Source organism: Strigops habroptila, chromosome 10, assembly GCF_004027225.2.
Source record: "Strigops habroptila isolate Jane chromosome 10, bStrHab1.2.pri, whole genome shotgun sequence".
NCBI lineage: Eukaryota > Metazoa > Chordata > Aves > Psittaciformes > Psittacidae > Strigops > Strigops habroptila.
This window is the reverse complement of record NC_046359.1, coordinates 5,286,251-5,308,958: the sequence shown is the minus strand read 5'-3', so window position 1 is coordinate 5,308,958 and position 22,708 is coordinate 5,286,251. Positions and strand designations below refer to the sequence as shown.

At 41.3% G+C, this 22,708-nt stretch overlaps 1 protein-coding gene and 1 non-coding gene across 2 annotated transcripts; both read right to left on the bottom strand.

Moving 5' to 3' along the window:
* Positions 1–1,958: 1,958 nt before the first annotated feature.
* KATNA1 (katanin catalytic subunit A1) lies at positions 1,959–18,356 on the bottom strand. The gene is given in 14 exon segments (XM_030500017.1): positions 1,959–2,301; positions 5,953–6,079; positions 6,372–6,417; positions 6,419–6,442; positions 6,444–6,494; positions 6,496–6,509; positions 8,095–8,221; positions 9,317–9,475; positions 9,801–9,906; positions 11,311–11,432; positions 12,982–13,165; positions 15,113–15,270; positions 15,977–16,151; positions 17,363–18,356. Coding segments are annotated over 14 exon segments (1,725 nt in total). The 5' UTR covers positions 17,596–18,356; the 3' UTR covers positions 1,959–2,102.
* Positions 18,357–21,639: 3,283 nt separating this feature from the next.
* TRNAG-GCC lies at positions 21,640–21,710 on the bottom strand. Its single transcript has one exon. It is a non-coding gene; the product is annotated as a tRNA-Gly (tRNA).
* Between the last annotated feature and the right edge of the window lie 998 nt (positions 21,711–22,708).

The window sequence follows — 22,708 nt, the reverse complement described above, 5'->3', positions numbered from 1 at the left end:
TCTCCTCATGAACTGGGGCTCTCGCTGCAGCCTTTCTAGTTCCGCCTCAGCCTCAGAATGTCTCTTGCCTTTTAAACACATGGTATCAAGCAGCACTGGCCCTTCCCTCCGTACAGGAACTCCACTGGAAGGGGTTGGTGTCATCATATGTTCTGTGTTTCAAACCAAGATGAATCTCTGAGCTACGAATTCAATATCTACAGCTTCTCTCTCCCCCCCTACCCCCCCATTATGCAGTTGTTCATTTTGTTCATTTAAACAGGGCTGACTGAGGACTAAAGTACTCCTTTTAAAATGAGGTTTACTTTAGAAGTTCTCAAAATGTATCAGGCTTTCAGTCTAAGCAGCCCCTTACTGGACTGCTTCCAAGGACTAAAGCTTACCTACTTTCCCTTCTTACTCTGATGACAGATTGAGTATTTTGGTTTCCTAGCAGTGAATTGATTTATGAGAAGAAATCTTTTCCTGTAACACAGCTGACAGCTATACACTGATCCTAACATAGAAAAGCAAGCATTAAGAGAACCCACTTCTTCAAAATTCTGCATCCGTTTCTTAACTCTGACACATAAGGGTATCCCTTTGGAAAGGAAAGAGGTGAATTTGTTTTCCATTTTGGAGACTCACCTGAATGTCTGCATTTCTGGGTTCATCACACCTGGTCAACCCAGGGATTCAGCAGGAGTTCCCAACATCATCTGCCTTGCAGTGTCTTACCAGAGTGTCTCATCAGCAGAACTGCTCCAGGTCCCTTCTCGGTGTGCCCAGCTGTCACTCGCAACACAGTGATGAATTTTTAAGTACATCGACACGTTGCTGACAATAACATCATTTACACAACTGCGTACTTGGGATGCATTTGCCTTCTGCTCAGGCTGCAACTTTTCATCATCATCTGTCCTTTCCATCTGCCTTGCAGCACCCGAAGAGACACAGCAGCAGGAATTCCACAGCCAGTTTCATACAGCGCTTCTCTGCCAGCTGAAACAAGTCTTGACACATTGGATTCATGAAGCAGCTTGAAGTTCAGCTGTAAGCAGAACTAGAGCTGGCTGCTCCGAGATGAGCTAGCAGGAAGAAGTGCTTCCAAAACAACAGATGGGCAGAAATTATAGGTGGGTTAGTTACAATGACCACTATTGAGCAAAATCTAAAATTATGACCTAAATGGTCACTGTAGAACCAGAGAACTGCTCCTACAGTTCACTTGTCAAGTAATGCAAGAAAGGAATTTAGACTGTGCATCATTGTGAAGTCAGGACTATGAGCAGACACCAACTGAGCACAAACCTAACACACAGGTACCTTACCAGAACAACCTTACCAAAGTAACCGTGTAGTGTAAACCAGGACCCATCTGAGCAGTCTGGAGTTCTGAAGCTTACTGTACCACCACACAACCAAGCAAGAAAAGCCTATTTCAGAATTAGTGCCAGAAAGCTTTTGTTTTCCCTCAGACTTACCAGGAGACTATAGATGTGACCTGGCATCACTGCTGGCTGCACGGGATTTGTTTACCCTGGCTGGATGTATTGTAGCATTAGTTAATAGACACTGTAAACCAGCGATGATCCTACCCCCGGCTTAAACTTCAGCTGAACCTACTGACTGTTAGTAGTGCATGAGTTGCTGTTCTAAAGCTGAACCCTTGTACAGGTTCCTTATTAATAGCCTAGAGACAGATTGAGGGTAAAATGCTCCAAGATCAGCTAGCAAAACCATCTCTATAACTGCATCTTGCTTATCCCACTTTCCAGTTCTCAGCATGCCTTACTCATGTAGCAGGGCTAGTTTGGGGTTTTTTGGTGTAATGGCTGCTAAACCCTCTGATGCAAGAGTTCTAGTATTCAATTTAAGTAATTTTAAACTCTTGGAGATCAAAGCAGATGCCATCAGTATCTTGTGCGTTTGAGAGCAATGGGTAACTTTTGAGCTGGTTCAAACAGAGCCAGACAGAATTTGCATTTTAAAAAAAAATTTATTTAGACATCTGTTGCTCTTAAATTACAAAAGTTAAAAAGAGCAGGCAGTGCACCGACACACTATGTATTACTTCTAAAGCTGTTTTAAGACGTAAGGTGGCTTCTTCGAGATAAGACAACTCAGCATGATCCAAATTCAACTATCCATTTCTCGTATTTCTCAATGTCCGCAGCAGATACAGATTTAGAAACTTTCTTCAAAGCTATTTCAAAGTCTTCCATAGTTGTTGGCATGTGCATATCATCTCGGGAAAGATTTCTGATTTCTTCTGGTGTCAAGCCTTCAATGCGCCTTCTCATAGCCATCAGGGATGCATCTCTAGTAAGGATGCAAGAAAAAAACGTTACTCAATACAGGATGGTGGCTCAGTTGTTTAAAGGCTCAGCACAGCATTCCAGTCAAACTGTTGCTTTCAAATAGATATAATAAGGAATTGTAAACTTCTACAGGAAGATCTTTGAGTGTTATAACCCACAATACCATGCTATCCTTATTCTTCAATCATGGATTTATCCTCACTGGACCTCTGAATAGCGATTATTCAGAGGCAAGGACTAACTGGTTTCTCTACTGCCACTGCATGTCTCTGACGTAGCTGCTGTTTATAGTATCTTCAAACAGGAACAAAACAAAGTAATACTTTTACTCCTCTTATGTATAGAAGAAGTGGCTGGAATGTTTTGAACATTTCCTGGTCCAACTAGGAATCCCACTTGAAAGACAAAAGGGTCAACAGTATCTTCCTCCAACCTATACATTCACAGCTAAATGTTAAACTACAAAACCTGTTCAGCCCGTAGCTCCTCAAACTTCTGGCCTCAATAAACATTAAGTGGCTTTACAAGTGTCCTTTTCTTGCTGCATTAAGTTTGACTGCATTTGAATTTCCAACAGTAATACCCGTAGCAGCAGGTGATGAGCTGCTGAGGTGATTAACATCTAACACTGAAAGACCAAAGCTCCTGCTAATTCATTGTTATATAGCTTATAATAAGAAAATGCTACTTATTTTGATTAGAAGTAAAAAAGATGTAAGGGTAATCCTGGAGATATCATATTGTATTAGTGGGTGAGAATCCAAAGAGAGAAAACTTACACATTGTCTTCTAGGAGGATTTAGAATGATGGTTTCAGCATATTCTGTTCCGGCTTCACCCCTTCCCCCTAAAGGAAACCATAACTGACAGACTCCATGAATTTCATAGAATCATGGAATGGTTACGGTTGGAAGGGACCTTTTAAAGATCCTCTAGTTCCAACCCCCTGCCGAGAGCAGGGACACCTCACACTAGACCAGGTTGCTCAGAGCACCATCTAATCCGGCCTTGAATGCTGCCAGGGATGGGGCAGCCACAGCTTCTCTGGGCACCCTGTGCCAGTGTCTCACAAGCCTCATAGTAAAGAGCTTCTTCCCAATATCTCATCTCAATCTCCCCTCCATCATCTTAAAGCCACTGCCCCTTGTCCTGTCCCTTCTTACATGCTCTCGTAAGAAGTCCCTCTCCAGATTTCTTGTTGGCTCCCTTTAGGTACTGGAAGGCTGCACTAAGGAGCCTCCTCTTCTCCAGGCCGAACAGCTGAACAAGCCCAACTCTCTCAGCCTGTCTTCGTAGGAGAGGTTTGTTTACTAAATAATTGTTAGCAATTAGAATGCCAACTACAGTAACTACCATTTCAGAACAACCCCAAGAAGTTGCCTTGTTAAACTCCATCTCAGTCCAGTATCACCATGATTTGCTGTTATATCATCATTTGTGAACAAAGAGCCAGTGATATACCTGGAGGGCGCATCCCAAAGGCCTTCAACCTTCGCAGTCCACGCAAAACAACAATCCAAAAATCAGTTCATAGTCACATCTATGCAATTTAGATATTTCTTGAATGTCTTTTTATAATAAAGTTTTATCTTCATTTTCCATGGTTACATGCTGACTGTTCAGAACTGCACTGTCATCTCTGCCTGGTTTTCACTCCAGCTCAGCCAACTTTGCATTTCACCTCCAATTCTTTAAGGTAGGAGAATAATTTGAGAAAACCAGAGGTTTTGGTTCACTTTTTCTTAAGTTTTGCTTGTGCCATTAGCAAGGGCTGTTATAGCCTACAAGTTTGAACTTTACTATGCTTATATACTGCGAGTCTGAACTATACAAAAGCACTTAAATCAGCCATATGTCTTTTTGTCTCAATGTAAATGAGACAATCATGTCCAACATCTGTTTTCCTGACACAGTTAACAGGCTAATACAAGCACTTTCTTACTAATTTCAATTCGTTCACCTCCAAACCATAGTTTGTCTGGATTTGCGGTTGCTGCCACCTCAGTCATCTCTAAGGAGACTGCCACAAATGAAAGACTCGAATATTTCTTTGTGGGTTTCTTTGCATTTGGTTGCTTTTGTTTCGTTGGGGGGGGGTTCGTTTGTTTGGTTGGGTTTTTAAGTTCTGATTAAAAAATGAAAAGCAACAGCGTGTGTGTATAAATACATATATACATGAAATTCACCGAAAAACATCAGAAGTATGCTGACTTTTAAACAACTGTATCGCTATCCAGTATGAAATGAATGACAAAAAACAAACACTGAACAGACCAGAGGAGACAAACTGCAGGTAAGGTTTACTGAACAGTAGGCCAAACAAACTCTCTTTCATATAACATGAACCTATTAGCACAAACTCCTTTCAAAGCACAACCAACACCAAAACTGAGCAAAATACCACCACAAATTCATCTCACAGACCTACAAACGAAACAAATCTGCCCAACACTGGTTCAGAACAACTAACATACCGTTCTTTTCCCAGACACCGTGTAAGGTTTGTTGAGGAAATAGTACTGAGGCTCCAAACTCTTAGTTCAGCCTGAAGCGACTCTGCTGATAGAGCCTTTGGTGGCAGTTTTGCACAGAGGCTACTCGGATTCATCCCTGCTGCACAGCATATTGTCCTTTCAGCTGTGCTGACAAGTGATCGCAGAGCTATATTAGGAGTCAAGGCAAGAAATGGATCTGCATTTCAGGAAAGCAATGAGGAGGTGGTTTTAATACAGAACATTTCTCTTATCCTGTTCAAAGTACAGCCCCACAACAGTTGGCACTGACACAACCAGGAGCTCAAGCCTTGCACTGCCACACTTCAGTGCTGCCTCCAAAGCCTGCAAGTACAGTTACACAGGTGCCTATTAGATGACAACAGCATCCTAAGAAGTTTGGTTCTTGTGTCATTACTGCCGTTTTCATCATTTGCCACTGCTCCAACTGTGCCGGTGCAAATCTTCAGATGTAAACCAGTATGGACTGATATGAAGTCTCTTGGAAGGTCAGTTCTTCCTCCCCTTTCAATTTTTGAAAGCGAAAGATTGGGAAGTGTTAGAAAGTATTTCAGGAATCTAGATGACAGAACAGGCCCACAAATGACTGTATGCAAACAGGACCGAGGGGAAGGGGAAGAAAACTTTAACCAGACTACTCACTAAAGGCCAATGTGCTGAGTACCACAGCTCACACTGCCACACAACACAGTATATCTCTTTCGTGTCATAAAGGAAGAACACTCAATGTTTTTACTTCAGTTATTCCTGCCTCTGCCACTATTGCCTTTTACACATGGATGTTCTGCTGAAGTAGTACGACCTCAGCAGAATGACTGCAACTCTGCATAACTTAAAGTCTATCATTCTGTGGATGTTCCTCACACAAGGAATCTGGTGTACATGAAAGAACATGGAATTTTACCCAAATCATAGCTTGTTTAGATTACTATGTTGCAACTGCTCTCCGTCATTATTATATGAAAATATCAAATGGAAATCTAGGTAATTAATGCAGTATTCCACCTTTTAGCCATACATAGAAGACAAGTTACAGTCCGTTTTTATCCAACAACTTTGATCGTGTAAATTACTTCACAAACAGTTTTCTTAAGAGAGTATGTAGCAGTAGTAACACAAATGATGCAATGTTAACATACCTGCATACGTTGGTAATGTCTGCACCTGAATAACCCTCCATTTTCTCAGCTATATTTGCAAGGTCAACATCATCGGCCAGTTCCAGCTCTTGTAGATTTATTCTTAGGAGTTCCTCTCTACCTTTTGCTAATCAAAGAACAGAAAATTGAGTCCATTTTTCTTTCTGAAGATAAATAATGAATTGGAGAATGATAAGAGGGAAGAATGAGAACAAGAACACTGTACTTGGTACAAAGTACCAAGCACTGTTCTTGCTACAAAGGTAAATGATCAGTGTTTAGATTTAAACTTGTTCCAAAATCATAAATTAATTTCATACCTGTATCTAATCTTTAAACCAGGTGATCAAATTTAAAGGAATATTGATAAAGTTTAGGTTTTAGTCTTTCCAACAACTCCTCCCCCTAAGTCTTTGTACCTGATGGTAAAGGAATGTAAATTCTCTTTTCTAGTCTCCGTCTTAGGGGCTTCATCAATATCCCAAGGGAAAATTAGTAGCAGCAAGTACCATGACCATCTTGGAAGGATCATCATTTTCAGTAGGCCCCTCCAACACCTGCATTGGGAGAAGAGAAAGCAAAATGTACACGTTTTACTCGCCTTTCATGTAGAGAGAGAACAATATCCACAATTCTGTAATATTAAAGCAGCTACTGTACTGCCCTTTAGTGAGCCTAAGCACAACAGAATCACGAAGTGCAAGAGAGTTCAGTTTTTTCATTTGTATGACGGCCTGCAAGGGAAAAAAATGGAGACTAAGTTTAACTAGGAGCATTGGCATAGGCCTCCGCTCAGATCAGCAAGTTCCTCCCCGTCATGGCAGGAACAGTCTTACAGCAGAGCTGGTTGTATTTCTGCCATTACAGTATTTGAATTTTCACATCAATGACCGGTAACAGCGTGTGAGGAAAAACAAAATAACCCCCCAAACTCATCACCACACCAAAAAACAGACGCCTCCCCCCGCAGCATTCATTAACAGCCACACAAAAGCAGCATTACTCCCCTACAAAGTTTTTGCGCTTCTGAAGTTAGGCCAAACACGTCACATACACAGGTGGATTCTTACAAACTGCTGAAATGAATATTTAAATTTGGTGGACTGAATCACAACTTCTCAGAGAGAACACCTCTGTGTTGGAAGTACTGTGAAACTGCTGCTATATGGAGAAGTTGGTTTCATTAAACTTGCTGCTCTCTGCATTTACTGTTTTTGCTTACAGTCATAGGACTGGGCTGCGGAGTAGCCACTGTACCTAGTCTGCCTGAAAATCTGCATATAAAACATCATTTATGAGCCCTCAAGTAAAAGGACTTCTAATAGTTTTTACTAATAAAATTAGCTTATGTACATACTTGAGTTACGAGAAGAGTGTTACAGCTCTGCTGCTATTTAAAGTCAAACATAAAAGGATATCAGCATCAGAGAACCAGATATAAATACACAAATCTTCTGACTCATGGAATTGTATCACAAGTTACTCCACAGACTAGCACTTTTCAGTTGCTCTTCTCCTTCTCCCTGCTCAGCAGAGTATAAAAAGGATGCCTCTATAGAAACTCTGCAGTGTTACCTACTTTTAAACTTTGTTGATTTGTGAAATATTAACCAAATAGCTGTAATAAACTCAGTGTTTTAAAAAGAAAACACTCCCAACCACTTCTATAAAAAATTGCCTTAATTTTTTATTTATATCTTTAAGAGAAAAAAAAAGGGGGGGGGGGGGATCCCAAGTAAGCTAAGTGCAATGATTGCTTTGAAGTCCGAATTGGAACACATGAGAGTTCTTTTGAGCCACCTTTTACTTGGTGCTGGAGAAGTGATATGCTAGGTAAAGACCGAGAGGAGCAGTTAATACTTTTTTCTTCTGTAGTTTTGAAATCTTGTATTTTCCATTGAACCTTTGTTATTCTGGGTCAGTAATATAAGGTTGTTGCTCAGATGCTAAAAGATTGTTAAATAATTGGTATATTTTTTTCCTTCCACACTGACAGCTGGAACAGTGCACTTTTATCTTTTTACCCCAATTTTATGTAAGGCTTTCAAAGAAATCGCTCCTGAAGAATGAAGTTTTGATCATTTATTTTTCCTCCCTCAAGTATTCTCCAGTTCAGCACTTCCCAGTGCTCAGGTTATTTACCATCCATTTGAACTAGCAGCTCTGCCTTCACACGTCGGCTAGCTTCATGCTCCTCTGAAGTTCCCCTGCGACTACAGATAGAGTCTATCTCATCAATAAATATAGTTGTTGGGGCATAAAATCGAGCCTAAAGAAAGCAAAAGATAAAACAGAAACTGAAATAGCAGTCTACTCACATTTAAGAAACAGCAGCACATTCAGAACTGCATAAGCATGAGACAATACCTAAACTTCTCTCTCTTTGACCACTGCACACAACTACAGAGCAGCTGTGCATTCATTAATACCATCTGAGCAGAATGTTTTTGGCAAAGTCCTGTAACTGTTAGGGCTATAAACAAACGTTTAATAAGCTAAAGGCAGTTTTACAGAAATAATAATAACAGAGTAAGATTTATAACTGTGAAAGTCATCTCAGCAGGAATGCTTGAATAACAACTCAGTTAAAGCTAGGACATCATAATATGGAACCTCTCCAAAAAACAGGTTAGCTGCAAAATAACTCTAGTCTTTCTGAAAATGAGAGGTTAAAGACAAGGATCTGGGACAATAAAAGCTGTTGTCCTACAGCAGTTGAGATGCTGCCCATTGTGTATGTGCCTTTTTGATTGATCATATTAAATTAGTTGATATCATGCCTATCAAACTATGATCTCTCATTTCCTGATTTTTCTGATTACTGTAACTGCAGCTCTGCTGCCCCCTTCAGTACCGGGCACCGCAGCAAACACTGCATGCAGACCTTTTAACACATGGAAAACCACAAAAGACTACATATTCTGAGCCAATTTCAAGTGTTATGTGCTCTGAAGCCAACTAGAGTTTGGAATTCTACTTATTTTAAGCACAAACAAAAAACCACCCACAACAACAACAAAACATGCGCAGCCTAAGCAGGGTTCTCACCCAGAAAGCAATTAGATTCCACCTTCACTTTTACATTCAAGTATATTCTACAGCACTTATCAGCTTATAGTTATCTACCTCTAATGTAACAAGCTACCCTTGAAAATAAAGATGACCTCATTTTTCCATTTTTATAAAGCTATTTAGGAATAACCAGATCTTGAATGTGCATGGCCAAATCAGAAGGTCCTAAAGTGTTTGAAGCTTGGAGAGCTGCTTACGTATGCTACGAGTTCTACACCTTGGCAAGGTTTCACTATTCCACAAGTAATTCTACTTCATTATCTCACTATTTATGCTCAGGAACTTCAATCACCATTTCAAACAACAGACGAACAAGTTTCTCAGACTCTCCTCTGTATTTTGAGGTAAGTGTGGAAGAAGAAACATTGAAAAAAGTAGTCTTGCATTCAGTCGCTACAGCTTTTGCCAGGAGGGTCTTTCCAGTACCAGGAGGACCAACCATCAGCACACCCTATTAGAATGAGAAAGAGCCACTTTTAGGACAAGAATCAAAACACAGACAATTTCACAGTTTAACAGTATAATATTAAAATACTAGATGTAAACTTTCTCTTGAAAAGTTATTCAAAGGTAATTAACTGCTACTACAATAATACAATCTAGCCGAAGACTGTATTTATCCAGCTGACACCTTTATTTTGTTAGTATTATTTACCGTAAGTTTTGTTACTGAAAAGTGGAATTTATATAAACTGCAAAACACCTGAAATTTCTTGTTCTGCCAAGATCCAATCTCAGAATCCTACTTATGATCACAGGATCAGATTTTTTCATACCTTCCATGGTCTTCTAATTCCCTTAAAAAACTCCGGCATCCACATGGGTAAAACTACAGCTTCCTTAAGCAGCTTTTTGGCTTCTACTAAATCAGCAATGTCATCCCTGACAAGAAAGAGAAAGTTGTGTGACAGATTAAGACAGGCTGCAAAAGAATCGGTCCACGACTCAAAACAATATGCAGTTAAACTTAATGTTATTTAACAGATCTTCCATAATTCAGGAAAACAAGTTGGATTTATTTCTGCTCTAGTGTCAAAAGCCTACACAAACAGACAAAAGCCTACAGCAAAACAGTTGACAAAATCTGGCTAGTAGACTCCAGCTGGATGCAAAAGCAAAGAGACACATTAACTCTTTCATAAGGGCATCGTTGTTCTTAAACACAGAACGAATAAGCAGGATAGGGCAAGTTGTTTAAACTAGTTACAGATGATGTCTTCTTCTTTTGCTGAGAGGTTGGCTGCCCCCGAAACCTGAATGCCATCTTTCATTGTTATGAGAACAATTCACTGAAGACTAGTAAACAGAGTTGAATTAAAAAGAATCTTTAGAATTCTTTTTCAGAGTTACAGAAGTATTAATTCTTAGATACCTTATAGGCTGGTCTGATTTTCCCGAGGGGTAACTCTTAGGCATTTCACTTATCAGCATGTGCCCAAGTAATATTTTGGTTTCAAAACGTATCTTTATGAAGAATTGGTTTCAAATCTGAAGCTGTAATTTACAATTCAACATAAAAACCGAAACATGTATCTACATGTTAAAGTGAAATACATGTCAGTTGCATGCATAACAAATTGTTTGTGGGATTGTTCAAGGTTGGGGTTTTTTTTTAAAGCCTATTTTATTTTCCAGAGGATCTTTGATCATTTAATCCTCACAAAATCACCTAAGCTTGGAAACATTTGGAACACAAGCCAACCTTTGTATAAGGTTTAATATTTAACACATTTATGTAAAGGTACTGTCACATGGTTACATTTTATACTGGCAGTCACAGCACATCCAACAAGATTTCAAAGGGTTCCTATATTGACATAACTTCTTTGTTAATTGGTTTACTATCTTGGTACACCCCGGGTAGTAAAACAGGTTTTTAAATGAAGAGACAGTGGCAGATACTAGCAACTTCTACATTGCAAAAGACTATCTAAAAAATTCATTTTAGGACTCTTAGAGAAGTTTGAGAAGCTTTGTATGGTCAGGCTGGGCTTTGAGCAATCTGATCTAGGGAAGAACGTCCTTGGCCATGGCATGGGGTTGGACCAGCTGGTCTTCGAAGGCCCCTTCCAACCCAAACTATTCTATGAATTTATGGGTGGGAAAAAAAAAAGTGTTCTAAAAATATTCAGCTACACAAAAAGTTTAGTTGCCTATCTAATCAGGAAAGAAAATCCATAGGTACTTTTTATATGTAAGCATATGCTAAAATACTTTGGTCTTGTCATATTGTCTAAGAGGAAAAAGAAACAACTCAGAAAGACTGGCAGCAGTATTCAAACTTACCATCGAATGTTGGGATTCTGAGAAATTATATCTCTTTCCAAAGCTTCCACTAAATCTTTATCATATCCAGTACTATCAAATTTCTTTGGCTCAGCCTCTGAAATCTCTGATGCAGATTTGTTCTACGTATAAAAGATGTAACAACAGAAATACATAACAATGGTTTTGCTACGAATGGATTTTTATACAAGTCCACAATAGCATCATATTTCTAGAAGGCAGCAACATAAATCAGCATGAAAATTATGAAGCATCCATATTCCTGGTGCACTGCAGGATCTATGTGGTTCTCCCAGACTTCTGTACTGCCCTGGTTCTATTTCCTTCTCCACAAAGCCAGCATATTGTACTGATGCAGTTCCTCTGCTTTAGGAGATAATCAAAACTGCGTACACCCATCACAATATAACAGTGTTTCTCCCAAAGAAATACAAAACTTTGGGACAGTAGCTGGGTAAGCGGTATTACATGTAAGGCTAGATCAGAAAGTGTCATACTAAGCTAGAGTATCTCAAATCCTGTGTCATAAATATGCCATATATATGGGACACCAAAAAAATTAAGCAGGACTTCCATATGCAGAGTAAGAAAAGGTGATCTGCAGGAAGACCTCAGAAATAAAAAAGAGCTAATTAACTGATACAGCAGCAAAGCAGAAGCAAAGAAGCTACATGGCTGAAAGGGCACAGACAGCAGAGACCATGCAACTGAAAAGAAATCAAATGCACTAGACATACCCCATTTTTTTTTATACACATAACAGCTAGCACTGGTGTTGACAGAACAACTGTAAGAAGAAAAAAGACCTATCCTGTCTCTGTGTGTGTTTATCCATAGTGAGAGAGGATTATCACTCAAAGACAATTTAGCTCCCAATAAAAATAGTAGCTTATATTGCTAAACAATTCCACTCTCATAGTTTAAACTACTTGCACAGGCCATGACATCTTGCCACAACATAAGGTGGATGAAGCTATCAAACTATTACATGAATATTTGATTTACCCAGACTCTGGAAAACTACGAGTTTAGTGTCTTCAGTATGACCTGTTACTCTGGTCAGCTAAATTTATGGAGACCAAAGCACAAGCAAAACTTAAAGCACTCTGACTGCAAAGAACAGATCATAGACCATTCCCTCTCATGAAGTATGTTGGGATTCTGTTTGGTTTAAACTGAAGAGTCTGGAGCTAATAACAGATCTCAACCAAAAAATAAGAAAAGGCATCCCTTTTAAGATTAAATAGATCTTGAAATACTTTGGAAGGGGCAAGTCAGTGTCAGCCTAAAATATATGAAAGCAACTGAAGAACCCGCAAGGACATCCCATTTGAACAAGCTTTATCGGGCTCCGTTTCAGTAATTCAGAGGTATACTACCTTCAAGTTGCAGTAAACAAGCCCACATTTACCAGATCACTTCCTCCAGAAGAAGGTTTAGTTTGTATTTGGGGGGGGTTGGTTGTTTGGTAGTTTTTTGGGGTTGATTTGTTTTTACTTAATCTGTAACCAAGACTGTCCATAAAGCAAAGATACCTTACAAAGTGCGATTCAAATCAGCACGCTGACTTGAACAGAAGAAACATTTATAGGCAACTACTTTTATAATACACTCAATATTAAGAAAACAAGACTGAGTTTCTCAACTTCATGAAGTTATTCGCAAGCTTACCTTCTCCTCTTTTCCTTTATTTTGCTGATCCTTTTTTTCCCGGCTGCGGACGGCCTTTCCTTTATCATTGGGATTTCGAGAGGAAGGACGGTGAGGGCCTCTGACTGCTGCACTCACACGATTATTCTGACCTCTGCAATCACTGCACGGAACAGACTGACGTTTTCTGGGTCCTGGCGAAGGCCTAATTAGTTGTAACATATGCAAAAAGCCTCAGTGTAAAGCCACTGGTGAGCACTACAAAACCAAATCAAGAGGCTACAAACTGAAAAGCCATTTTGCTCCAAATAAAAATCTGTATGTCAGAAACAAGACAGACATTTTCAGATAGCCACTGAAAATCCACTTTCCCTTTCCCACAAGCTCAGAGCTAGTTTGCTTAAAACAAGCTCCTTGCTTTGCATATTTCATAAATAAAAGTAATCCGAGTATTATGGATCACTCAAGGTATATCAGGATCCAGTTCATAAAAGCTGTCTTCAACTGAGCCACAGCAGCAAGTTTGTCACGACTGTATGCACCTCTTCAGGGTGAAATGCATATTAGCCAACATGAATACGCTAATGGATAACATCATAAGTGTTAAGGTCTTCTCAATCTCCAAATGGAGTATCTACCAACCTATACTTTTACTTATGAACACCTAGGCACCTCTGAATTCCACCACAAAGCTCAAAATAAAGGAATAGTGTGATTACACATCTAATTTCCACCTAAATTTGAGTCATGCTATCTCAGTATAGGAATTTACTGTGGTTATTCCAATGCAACATGGCCTAAGTTTTCACCGTGGCTTTTTCGTATTATCACAACTCAATACTTCACCAGCTGTTAACTTAAATGGAACAGAAACAGATCTCTCAAGTCTTTCCCATTTTAGAAACACAAGTTTGTGTATATCTCTTCTCTGGAATGCTTCAAAACATTAGGAGACTTCTACCTCCCAGACTCTATTCTTCCAGAAGGTTTGAATGAAATTGGGTAACAGTGTTCCAAGTTATTAAATGAGATCGACAGAAAGAGTGTGATCACACAAGACCCATTTCTTTCAGAAGTCAGGCTTAAAATAAATCGATTAAAAAAAGAAATGTAAAAATGTATCCATAAAGACTGAAGTTATTCATCTACGAGAAATAGCTCATAAGTTCAAAGCCTCAAAGAACAGCTAAGCTCATCTAATAGTCACTTGCTGTCAAAAAGCACAGTTCGTGTCTGCTTTGCATGCACTCCTGTTCCCTCCTTCATGCTACTACAGGCATGTGTTAGAACCTGCAATTAACCAGTTCAGATAGTTAATCTCAGGGAAGTGGGGGTGTGGGAAGCAAACAAATGCTAGCCCCACAAACCAATGTCTTTTTTTGCTAGTTTAGCATTCTGAACCAGCTAATCAACACCAACAAAGATGAAAGTGAAAAAAACCCACCTCAGGCAACTATGGAGGGTAGGACTATCCTTCAGCAGCAGCTGCATTGTCAAACCACACCATAAGCCCTTGGTTTCACAGATACTAACCCAGCATAATTCCGAAATAAGCAGGCTTGCCTGAAGCTGCTTGTTCCTAGCCCTCGCCTTGAGCTTATGCTAGCCTAACTGACCAGTTCATGAGGGAGATCAGGGAACCAGGTTGCTACACAAAGGAACTGAGCTTGGACACTTCTAGATTTTATGTTACTCTGATAACATGTCTTCATCCTTTTCCTATCTATCAGCTACATGCAGAATCATTTTTAAGTTGATAAGAAGATGAATACAGGAATAGAGTTGAGCTGCCACAGAATGACAAGTTTATCTTAAGTCAGGGAAAAACAAAACAACCACCTCTCCCCCCCCCAAAGGGAAAGAACAAGTAAACAAACAAAACACCCCTCCCAAACCAAAACGCCTCCCCCCCCCCCAAGAAAAAAACACCAAGCACCAAGCTTGACATTACTCAAGCGTATGCAAGATAAAAGCCCCAGAATGTTCTGAAGCACACTGCCTCAAAATGACATCTCGTTGACCACAAATGGTGGCAAGCTGCTGGTGTGTTACACTTCTAAATTCTAGAACAAAAATTACACAGGAACGGGCTGAAGTCAATGCTCACTTTGCCCTGATAAACGTTAATTTAGGTCTTCAAGTTTCCGCTTACCTACGTTCAGCAGGTACTGGCAAAGACCAGACTTCTGCCTCATGAGCTGGTAATTCTTGTTGTGAAGCTTTCAATGGAGTACTGTCTAGTTTAAAACTCTCTAGTGTTTTCATTATATCTTTCACATGCTTAGCTTCCACACTTATCTCCTGCCAAACCTGATAAAAAAAAAAAATGGATTAAGCGCATTGCAAGTAAGTTTATAAGATTTGTTTTCAAGCCCATGTAATGCCTGGATGGATTCCAAAGCTTCACAAGCTACCTGATTCTACTTCCAATAGACAAGAATAACACACATCAGATATCAAGGTTTTTCAGTTTTCCTCAGCACGTTTAAAGAATAAACAAATTTGGATTTTGGATTTAACACCTAAGAGACTTTTGACAAATTCTGCATATTAAACAAGCATGACAGAAAAGAGCACAACCTTGCAGAATTAGTGTTGATGAAAAAAATGGTGGTTTGTGTTAAAGATAAATTAACATGGTAGCCACAACTCAGTTTCTAGTAAGGATCTAAGTCACACTGTTGAAACACTGAGAAGGAAATAAGACTATTCCAAATGATACCAGCCTACAAAACTTCAGCATACCAGGGGTACTGATCACCAGGAAGCTGACAAGGCAGGCAGTGCATGGGATCCCCAGGGCCGCGTTTCATTGCCTGTTTTGTCATCGTCAGAGTAAGAAGTCATAAAGATTACTTAAGTAAGTCTATAAAATAACAAGAAAAAAGGCCTCTATATAAACAGGACTAGATTTTATCACAGAATGGAATATTTTTATACTTTTGTTTATCATGATACGTAATTTTTGCTACTTTAATGTTTTCCCCTCAAAATATTCCAGAAAAGTACTATTTACCTGTTGCCATTTTTGTTGCAGATAGGTATCTCTGACAGAGTAGAGATACTTATTCATTTGGTCAAGAACTCCCTGGTAGTAGACCATTGCAGAGTCGTAATTTCCCAGTAAGGCATATTCACGGGCCAGCTTTACATTCTCACTGATCATAACAAGGCTCATGTTCAACATGAAGCTGAAAAAATAGGAAATATTAAGGAAAAAGTTAATAATCCCAGGATCAGAACACATTTTTGCAATTATTATGTCATTTGGCATAAAGATGCTGGTTAGAAAAAAGTCCTAGGATGAATGCAATCCATATGAAAAGATAATTGTTTCTCTGTTACGGGAAATTCAACTCTTCACTTCCTAAAATTGTTTCACACAATGAAGATTCTGTTGAATGCATATATAAGATATGCAGATTTAAATGCACTGTTGCAAGCCACAACTGCATACTCTCCTTCCCTCTTTATTCTATTGTAAGATAATGGGTATTTTACTGTCAGCACTACACCGTCCACAGTACAATGGCCTGTAGTTTAAAAACCAGCAATCCAACAAACAATAAACCAAAGCCCTTCTCTGATATGAATTAAGTTTTGTTATTTTTTTGCCTTAACATTCCACGCATATGCTTAATAGTCTGATTTTTGCCTTATGAGCACTACTGTTCTGTTTGATTTTACAATTCTTCAGCTGTATTTAATGTTTTTTTGAACCAAATATCCACCTTCCATGCCCAGCTTGCACCTTCCCATTACCTTCATTTTTACACTTAGAAATAAACTCCTGAAAAACACTGAGGCTGCTAAGTTATCACTGAAAAGGAAAGGCTACAATTAAACATTTAGTGTGTAGCTACCCGCTTTATTTAACATACAGTTCAAACCATGCTACTTTTCCCTACCAGTGGTTTGGTTGGGTTTTTTTTTTTTGGAGCAAGCATCATGGACTGCAACCACTTCCATTCTGTAACATTAGCAGAATCTGCACTTTTCCATTAGAATAGCACAGAATTATTATTTATACAAACACAGTATATTTGTATAAATACACAATCACCAGTCACCACTGCCCATACAGCAATCAGCCTATGTTCTTATCCATTACTTATGCATCCCACCCCCTTCCTTCTCCCAGATACCTGCACTGTGTCCACTCTTCCTGACTCTTGCACACCCAGAGTTTCCCCACTCTCCTAATTTCCTAGAACCAAGCACAGAAAACATTAAAATAAGCAAATAAACACGCTTGCAAGAGAGTCATCTTGCTCTCATTCTCGTACCTGTACCCAGTACCAGTAACAAGCAATTGCAGAAAAGCAATTACAGCTAAGCCCTGGGATGAAGCACACTTGACACAGATCAACTATTTAAAGAATGTAAGAGGTACTAAACTCACATGCGCAATAAACAGACTGAAGACTCAACACACTTCAAGACCAGGTCAGGGTCAAATTCAGACGAAGTATCGGAGGTTTCAGAAGCTACACCTTGCACACACCAGACAATCTGTGGTTGTAGAGGGGCTGCTAAGTACAAATGAAACATTCTAAGAGTTCCACTGCTTTTTCTACGCCCTTCCCAAGTAGCTTTATGCATGGACACACAGTTGATCCGATCCTGAGCCAACATTCTTTTCTTTTTGCTTCATTCCTCCTTCTCCTCCCGTTTCCCCTGGAGCAGATAGCTGCTGTGAAAAGTTTCAGCCCGAACAGCAACACTCTGGCAGCAGAGGAGCTGAAGACAGGCCTCTGACAGCCCACACCCATGTGCACAGAAGAGACCTGTGGGGTTGAGTCTGGAAACCTGCTATCATAAGAACCTACACTATATAATCTCACTCTAGCCAGAGGCTCGCTGGGCTGGCTGTGATGTCTACAAGCTGATACAGTTAATGTGACCAGAAACTACAAAGACTGCCATAACCCAGGCTAATTAGGCTTTGGAGGCACAGTTTGACTTGGGAGCTTTGTTGGGTTTTACCTCAGGAGAAAAAAGCCTGAAGGTGTTTGTCAACTGCTGTATGGATCATCACACAGATATTACCAAAGTTCTCCCTGCTATATTTAGGAGCAAGCTTTTCCACTTCTGCTCATCCTACCAGATACACCTGTTTGCCTGTCCTGAGAATTCAAACCGATGACTAACACTGCTGAAATCACAAGTTGAGCAAGATGCTAATAAACATTTTAAGAATTAAGTAATAGCAAGTTAATAAAGCCAAACTAGACTGTCAAACACAGAGACAAGTCAGAGATAACTATTCTTTTTCCCCCCCCCACACTGAATGTTGTAGAGCAATGCAAGCAGAACAGCGATTCTGTTTAAATACTGCGGTATAGGGGAGGAAGCGTGAAAGAGTATTTTTCATCTGGAAATGGGAAAGTATCAAGAATAAAATAAAATTAAAATTAAAAAAAAAAAAAGGTAAAAAAAACCCAAAACCAATCTAAAAAAACCAAAACTAATGAGGCTAAGTCAGAAAGATCTGAAAGCTTGGGAGCAAAACGACAGTACTGCACATAACAAAAGAGTAAATGTGATTTTCAGGCAACAGACAGAAGACAGAGGAAGGCCAGAAAGCAGAAACAGACATAGAAGAAGAATGAGCTAACATCTCATATGGGGCAGGGGGAGAAGGTGCTCACTGAAGTTTATAATGCTTCCAACATAACCAAAAGCAGTAATTCCAATGAAAACCCAAGAATCTATCAGTTTCATCGGTGGTACTGAAAATGCAAGAGAATTTAGTGTAAACTAGAAAACAAATTTAATTTGTTGCTTCATGTTGAGTCATAAGAGCAGAAGAGCTTGAAGTGGCTTCCGAATACAAGGCTCTTGTGCACAAGTGGGGCAGAAAAAGCTGCTGACTCTGCTTATGTCTGGACATGCCACTGCTGCTGCCACTTAAATACTGGCAGTGTCAGAGCTGATACAGCAATGCAGGCCTGTAGCCTTACTGCACCTGTAACTGAAGATGCTGAAGCAGTTTTAAGACGGGGGAAAAATGGAGTTAAGAGTTCTAATCTGAACCCAGATTGAAGTTTGCAGCACAAAGTCACGCTGTGACAACTCCGAATGGTAAGACACACGTGGGAAAGATGTGAGTATGCACAGATCCACAGTTAAACCGGACCTAAAGGAATTAAAAACCAAAAACCCAAAGCAATACAAAACTAATCCTGCACCACTTTATTTTTAAGGTATTTACAAATACCTAGTACTATCACATAACAGGATGTCAAAGCAGCAAGGCTGCACTTATCAGTCATGACCTTTCCGTGAATCATGCCCAGTGGAGTTATCTACAGTCCACAGCGACTGAAATAGTAATGAGCTCGTAAAGTTTACAGTGCATAGGATATAAGGAAAATAACCTAAGCACTTCTGTCTTGCAAGTTTAATTCTACACTGTGTGCAAACACACATGCTTCACAGTAAGAACACTCACTCTCTACACTAGCTGTCTGTATATGTGGTTCCCTGAAATTAACACAACAGAAACCCATCAAATTAACCCACCTCTAGTAACAGGATACATTTTGTCATTTGTTCCAAGCACCTAAAATACTTCTGGAGTTTGGAACAGCTCAAAGCAGCGGGGCCTGAAACCTAACAAAAGTTCAAGATACCTAAAACTTTTGAGAATGAGTGTTTGGAACTTATTTTTGTATTTTATTTTAAAGGTAACAGCCTGACCATCTCCAGGAAAACACTGGGGATACATCATGTTTTCCACGATGAGCCTAAGGAGTTATCACAGGGAACGACTACAGGTAATTTCTGCTCACATTCATACATTAGAATTTGGGAAGGTGTAACTGAACGCAGCGTCAATCCTGTTTCACAAACAAATCCTCTGCAACTTTAAAAAATAAGAGATCAATGCTGGGATGCAGATGCTGGGAGGGAAGACTGAAGTTGGGGTCCAGCAGTTACTACAGGGTACCCATCAGCTACTCTCCTGATTCAGGGAACAGCAGCAGCCATACAAACAAAATACCTCTAAAGAGTCCTTCAGTCCAACCTTAATGCTTGGACTAAGCCAGAGCCTGAATTTTGGCAGAGTGCACATTTCCATTACTTCAGGCTGCTGTGCAGGCTCTGACATCAGAGCAACCATGTGGAATTCAGACAGTTCTCTCAGCAAACCAGAAGAGGGAAAAAAAACAACCCCAAAACCAAACCATAAAAAAACCCACGCAAGTCATATTTTTCAGGAATCAGTTTGTACTGGTGACACGGTGGCCTGGCATCACCTCCGAGCTCCCTTCCAGCTTTAATACTCTTCTTCATAACATCCACTCCTAGCAACATTCAGTATCAACAAGGGATTGTGCTAATTACTTGGGAAAATAGAAGAGCTGCCAGACTTATTGGATATGAAACAAACTGGTTCTCATCCACTTCTTGTATTCAACAGTAACAGCAGTGAAAGAAAACACCACCAGCATCAACAGATATAAGCATACCTAGCTATTTAAATAAAAAATAATTAAAAAAAAAATCAGCGTAGATACACCACTGTGTTGGCATAACATGGCCTTGAAAACATAAGATCTGTTGGCAGATTTTAAGCCAAAAGACTTAAAAAAAAAAAAAAAAAAGCCAGCGTATTACTTACTCCCCATTTCACAAGGGCTGCATTCTTTCAGAAGGTCAATGTTAAATTAGCAAGTTTCTCAGAAAACGTAGAAGGGTCTGCGGCAGGATGGAGCTCTAGAATTGATGTCTACACTGCTTCTCTCTGCTCGGAGAGAAAACTTCACTATCTGCCAGAAGTTTGCTCCATTAAGACAAAATAAAGAGGCGGAGGGTGAAGGGAGAAGCACGAACCGCAGCTCAGCGCCCGAGCCGGTGCCCGCGGTGCCACGGCAGAGCAGCCCGCGGCAGGGCAGGGTGCGGAGCGGCCATGCACCTGCACCCACCCGCGCCTCCACGAACTTCGGGGACGCCGCGGCCACGTCCCGTGCGGCTCCGAGCACGTGTGAGCGCCGGCAGAGACATCAGACCGACGAGCGCGGTGTTAATGGTCACGGGTGTCGCGACAACAACGACCGTGGCGACTCATTCCCCAGAGCAGCTGCCGGCCCCTCGGTCGCGGGACCCGGAACCCTCCTCCCGGCCGGGCGGGCGGAGCGCCCCCTCAGGGCTCCCCACGCCGAGCGGGGCGCAGGCGTCGCCCTTCGCCTCAGACCGGGGGGCGGACCCCCCGCAACGGCCGCAGCGGGTCCGTGTGTGGGGAGGACAGCCCGGCTGCCATGAGGAGGGAAGATACCGCGGCGCTCTCGCTCACTTACTCCTCTCCAGAGCTCGGCCCCACCGCAGCAGCAGCTCCCGGCAGCCACGACCCCTCCGCTCCTCGCTCCTTCCTCCTCCTCCTGCTGCTGCTGCCGCCGCTGCGGCAGCGCTAACCCCACCCCTGGCCTGGCCGCCTCCTCCCGCCGCCGCCGGCAGTTTGAAGGCAAATCCGGCTGCGTCACTTCCAGCCCGGGCAGACGGCTGCGGCCGGGGGGGTTGTGGCGGTGGGAAGGGAAAGTCCACCCCACCTCGCCGACGGCACGCTGGCGTTTGTTTTAGCATTACGGCTGACACCCATAGCCTTTTTGGCTTGTTTGGTGTAAATTTTAAGGAGGAAAAAGAAGGGCATAGGGGAACAAGAAAAAAAAGCGCCGTTGCATTGGCCGGGAATCGAACCCGGGCCTCCCGCGTGGCAGGCGAGAATTCTACCACTGAACCACCAATGCTCACATGGAGAAGCATCTCCCGCCTCCGTCAGTCGAAGGCGGCAGGGGTGCAGTGCGCGTGCGCCGCCGCGAGCGCTCCAACGGCCGGGGCCGCCTCACAGCGCCCGTTGGAGCACCCGCGGCGGGCGTTGGGGTGCTGGGGTCTAAAGGGGGATGTATTTCATCCCATAGGTAGAGATGCATCCAACGGTGGAAAGATACCTTAGCTACTTCGGTTATGTTAGAAACGCTGCTGTGAAACAGTGTTTGAATTTTAAATGTATTTAACTTAAGACTGGTGAAAGTTGGTATGTGTTGCCGCAGGTGTAACCTGACAGCAGCAGATGAGAAGCCTGAGAGCACAGATAAGCTATAAACCACCCTCCCCGAGTTCCTACCTCTGAGTAGGAAAGATGGAGTGTGGTGAGGAATCAGGTGCTAGCAGCACAGGCTGGGTCTGCGCCGACAGCGGGCTGAGCACAAGGAGGATCAACCTGTAACAGGGGGCTTCAATCAGCTATTTACTTTCTATAACCCACAACGATGCAGTGTGCCTAGTGAAAAGCATCTACTGATTTTTATCCACATGCTCATTGCTTTGTGACTGTCTCCAGCTCTTCAAGCTGTTAGAAAGGGTGGTGTTCTGGGAAAGAAAACACATCATGTGCTACGGGCTTAGGAAAACCATATGTTGAGCTCAGTAAAGCCACAAGACGCCGTCCTTGAGTACGGTGCCCCTGAGGGAGCAGTTACCTATCGGCCATCTAAACAGACTCAGCTGCTTAGCAACAAATAGGATCTAAAGGTTGGGCACAATGCAGGAGGTTTATGACAGTCCATTACAGTGAACTCAGAAGACCTGCAGCATGATGTAGTTTTTTAGTTAAGTTTATCACCTCCATTCCTCCCCTTCCGCTCTTCTACTTTTACCTGCTTATCATCATTAAATTAGCAATTTCAGTCTATTCCTTTAAGGAGTGCCTGGATTTAAAACAACCATTCCTACATTACTTTAGCTA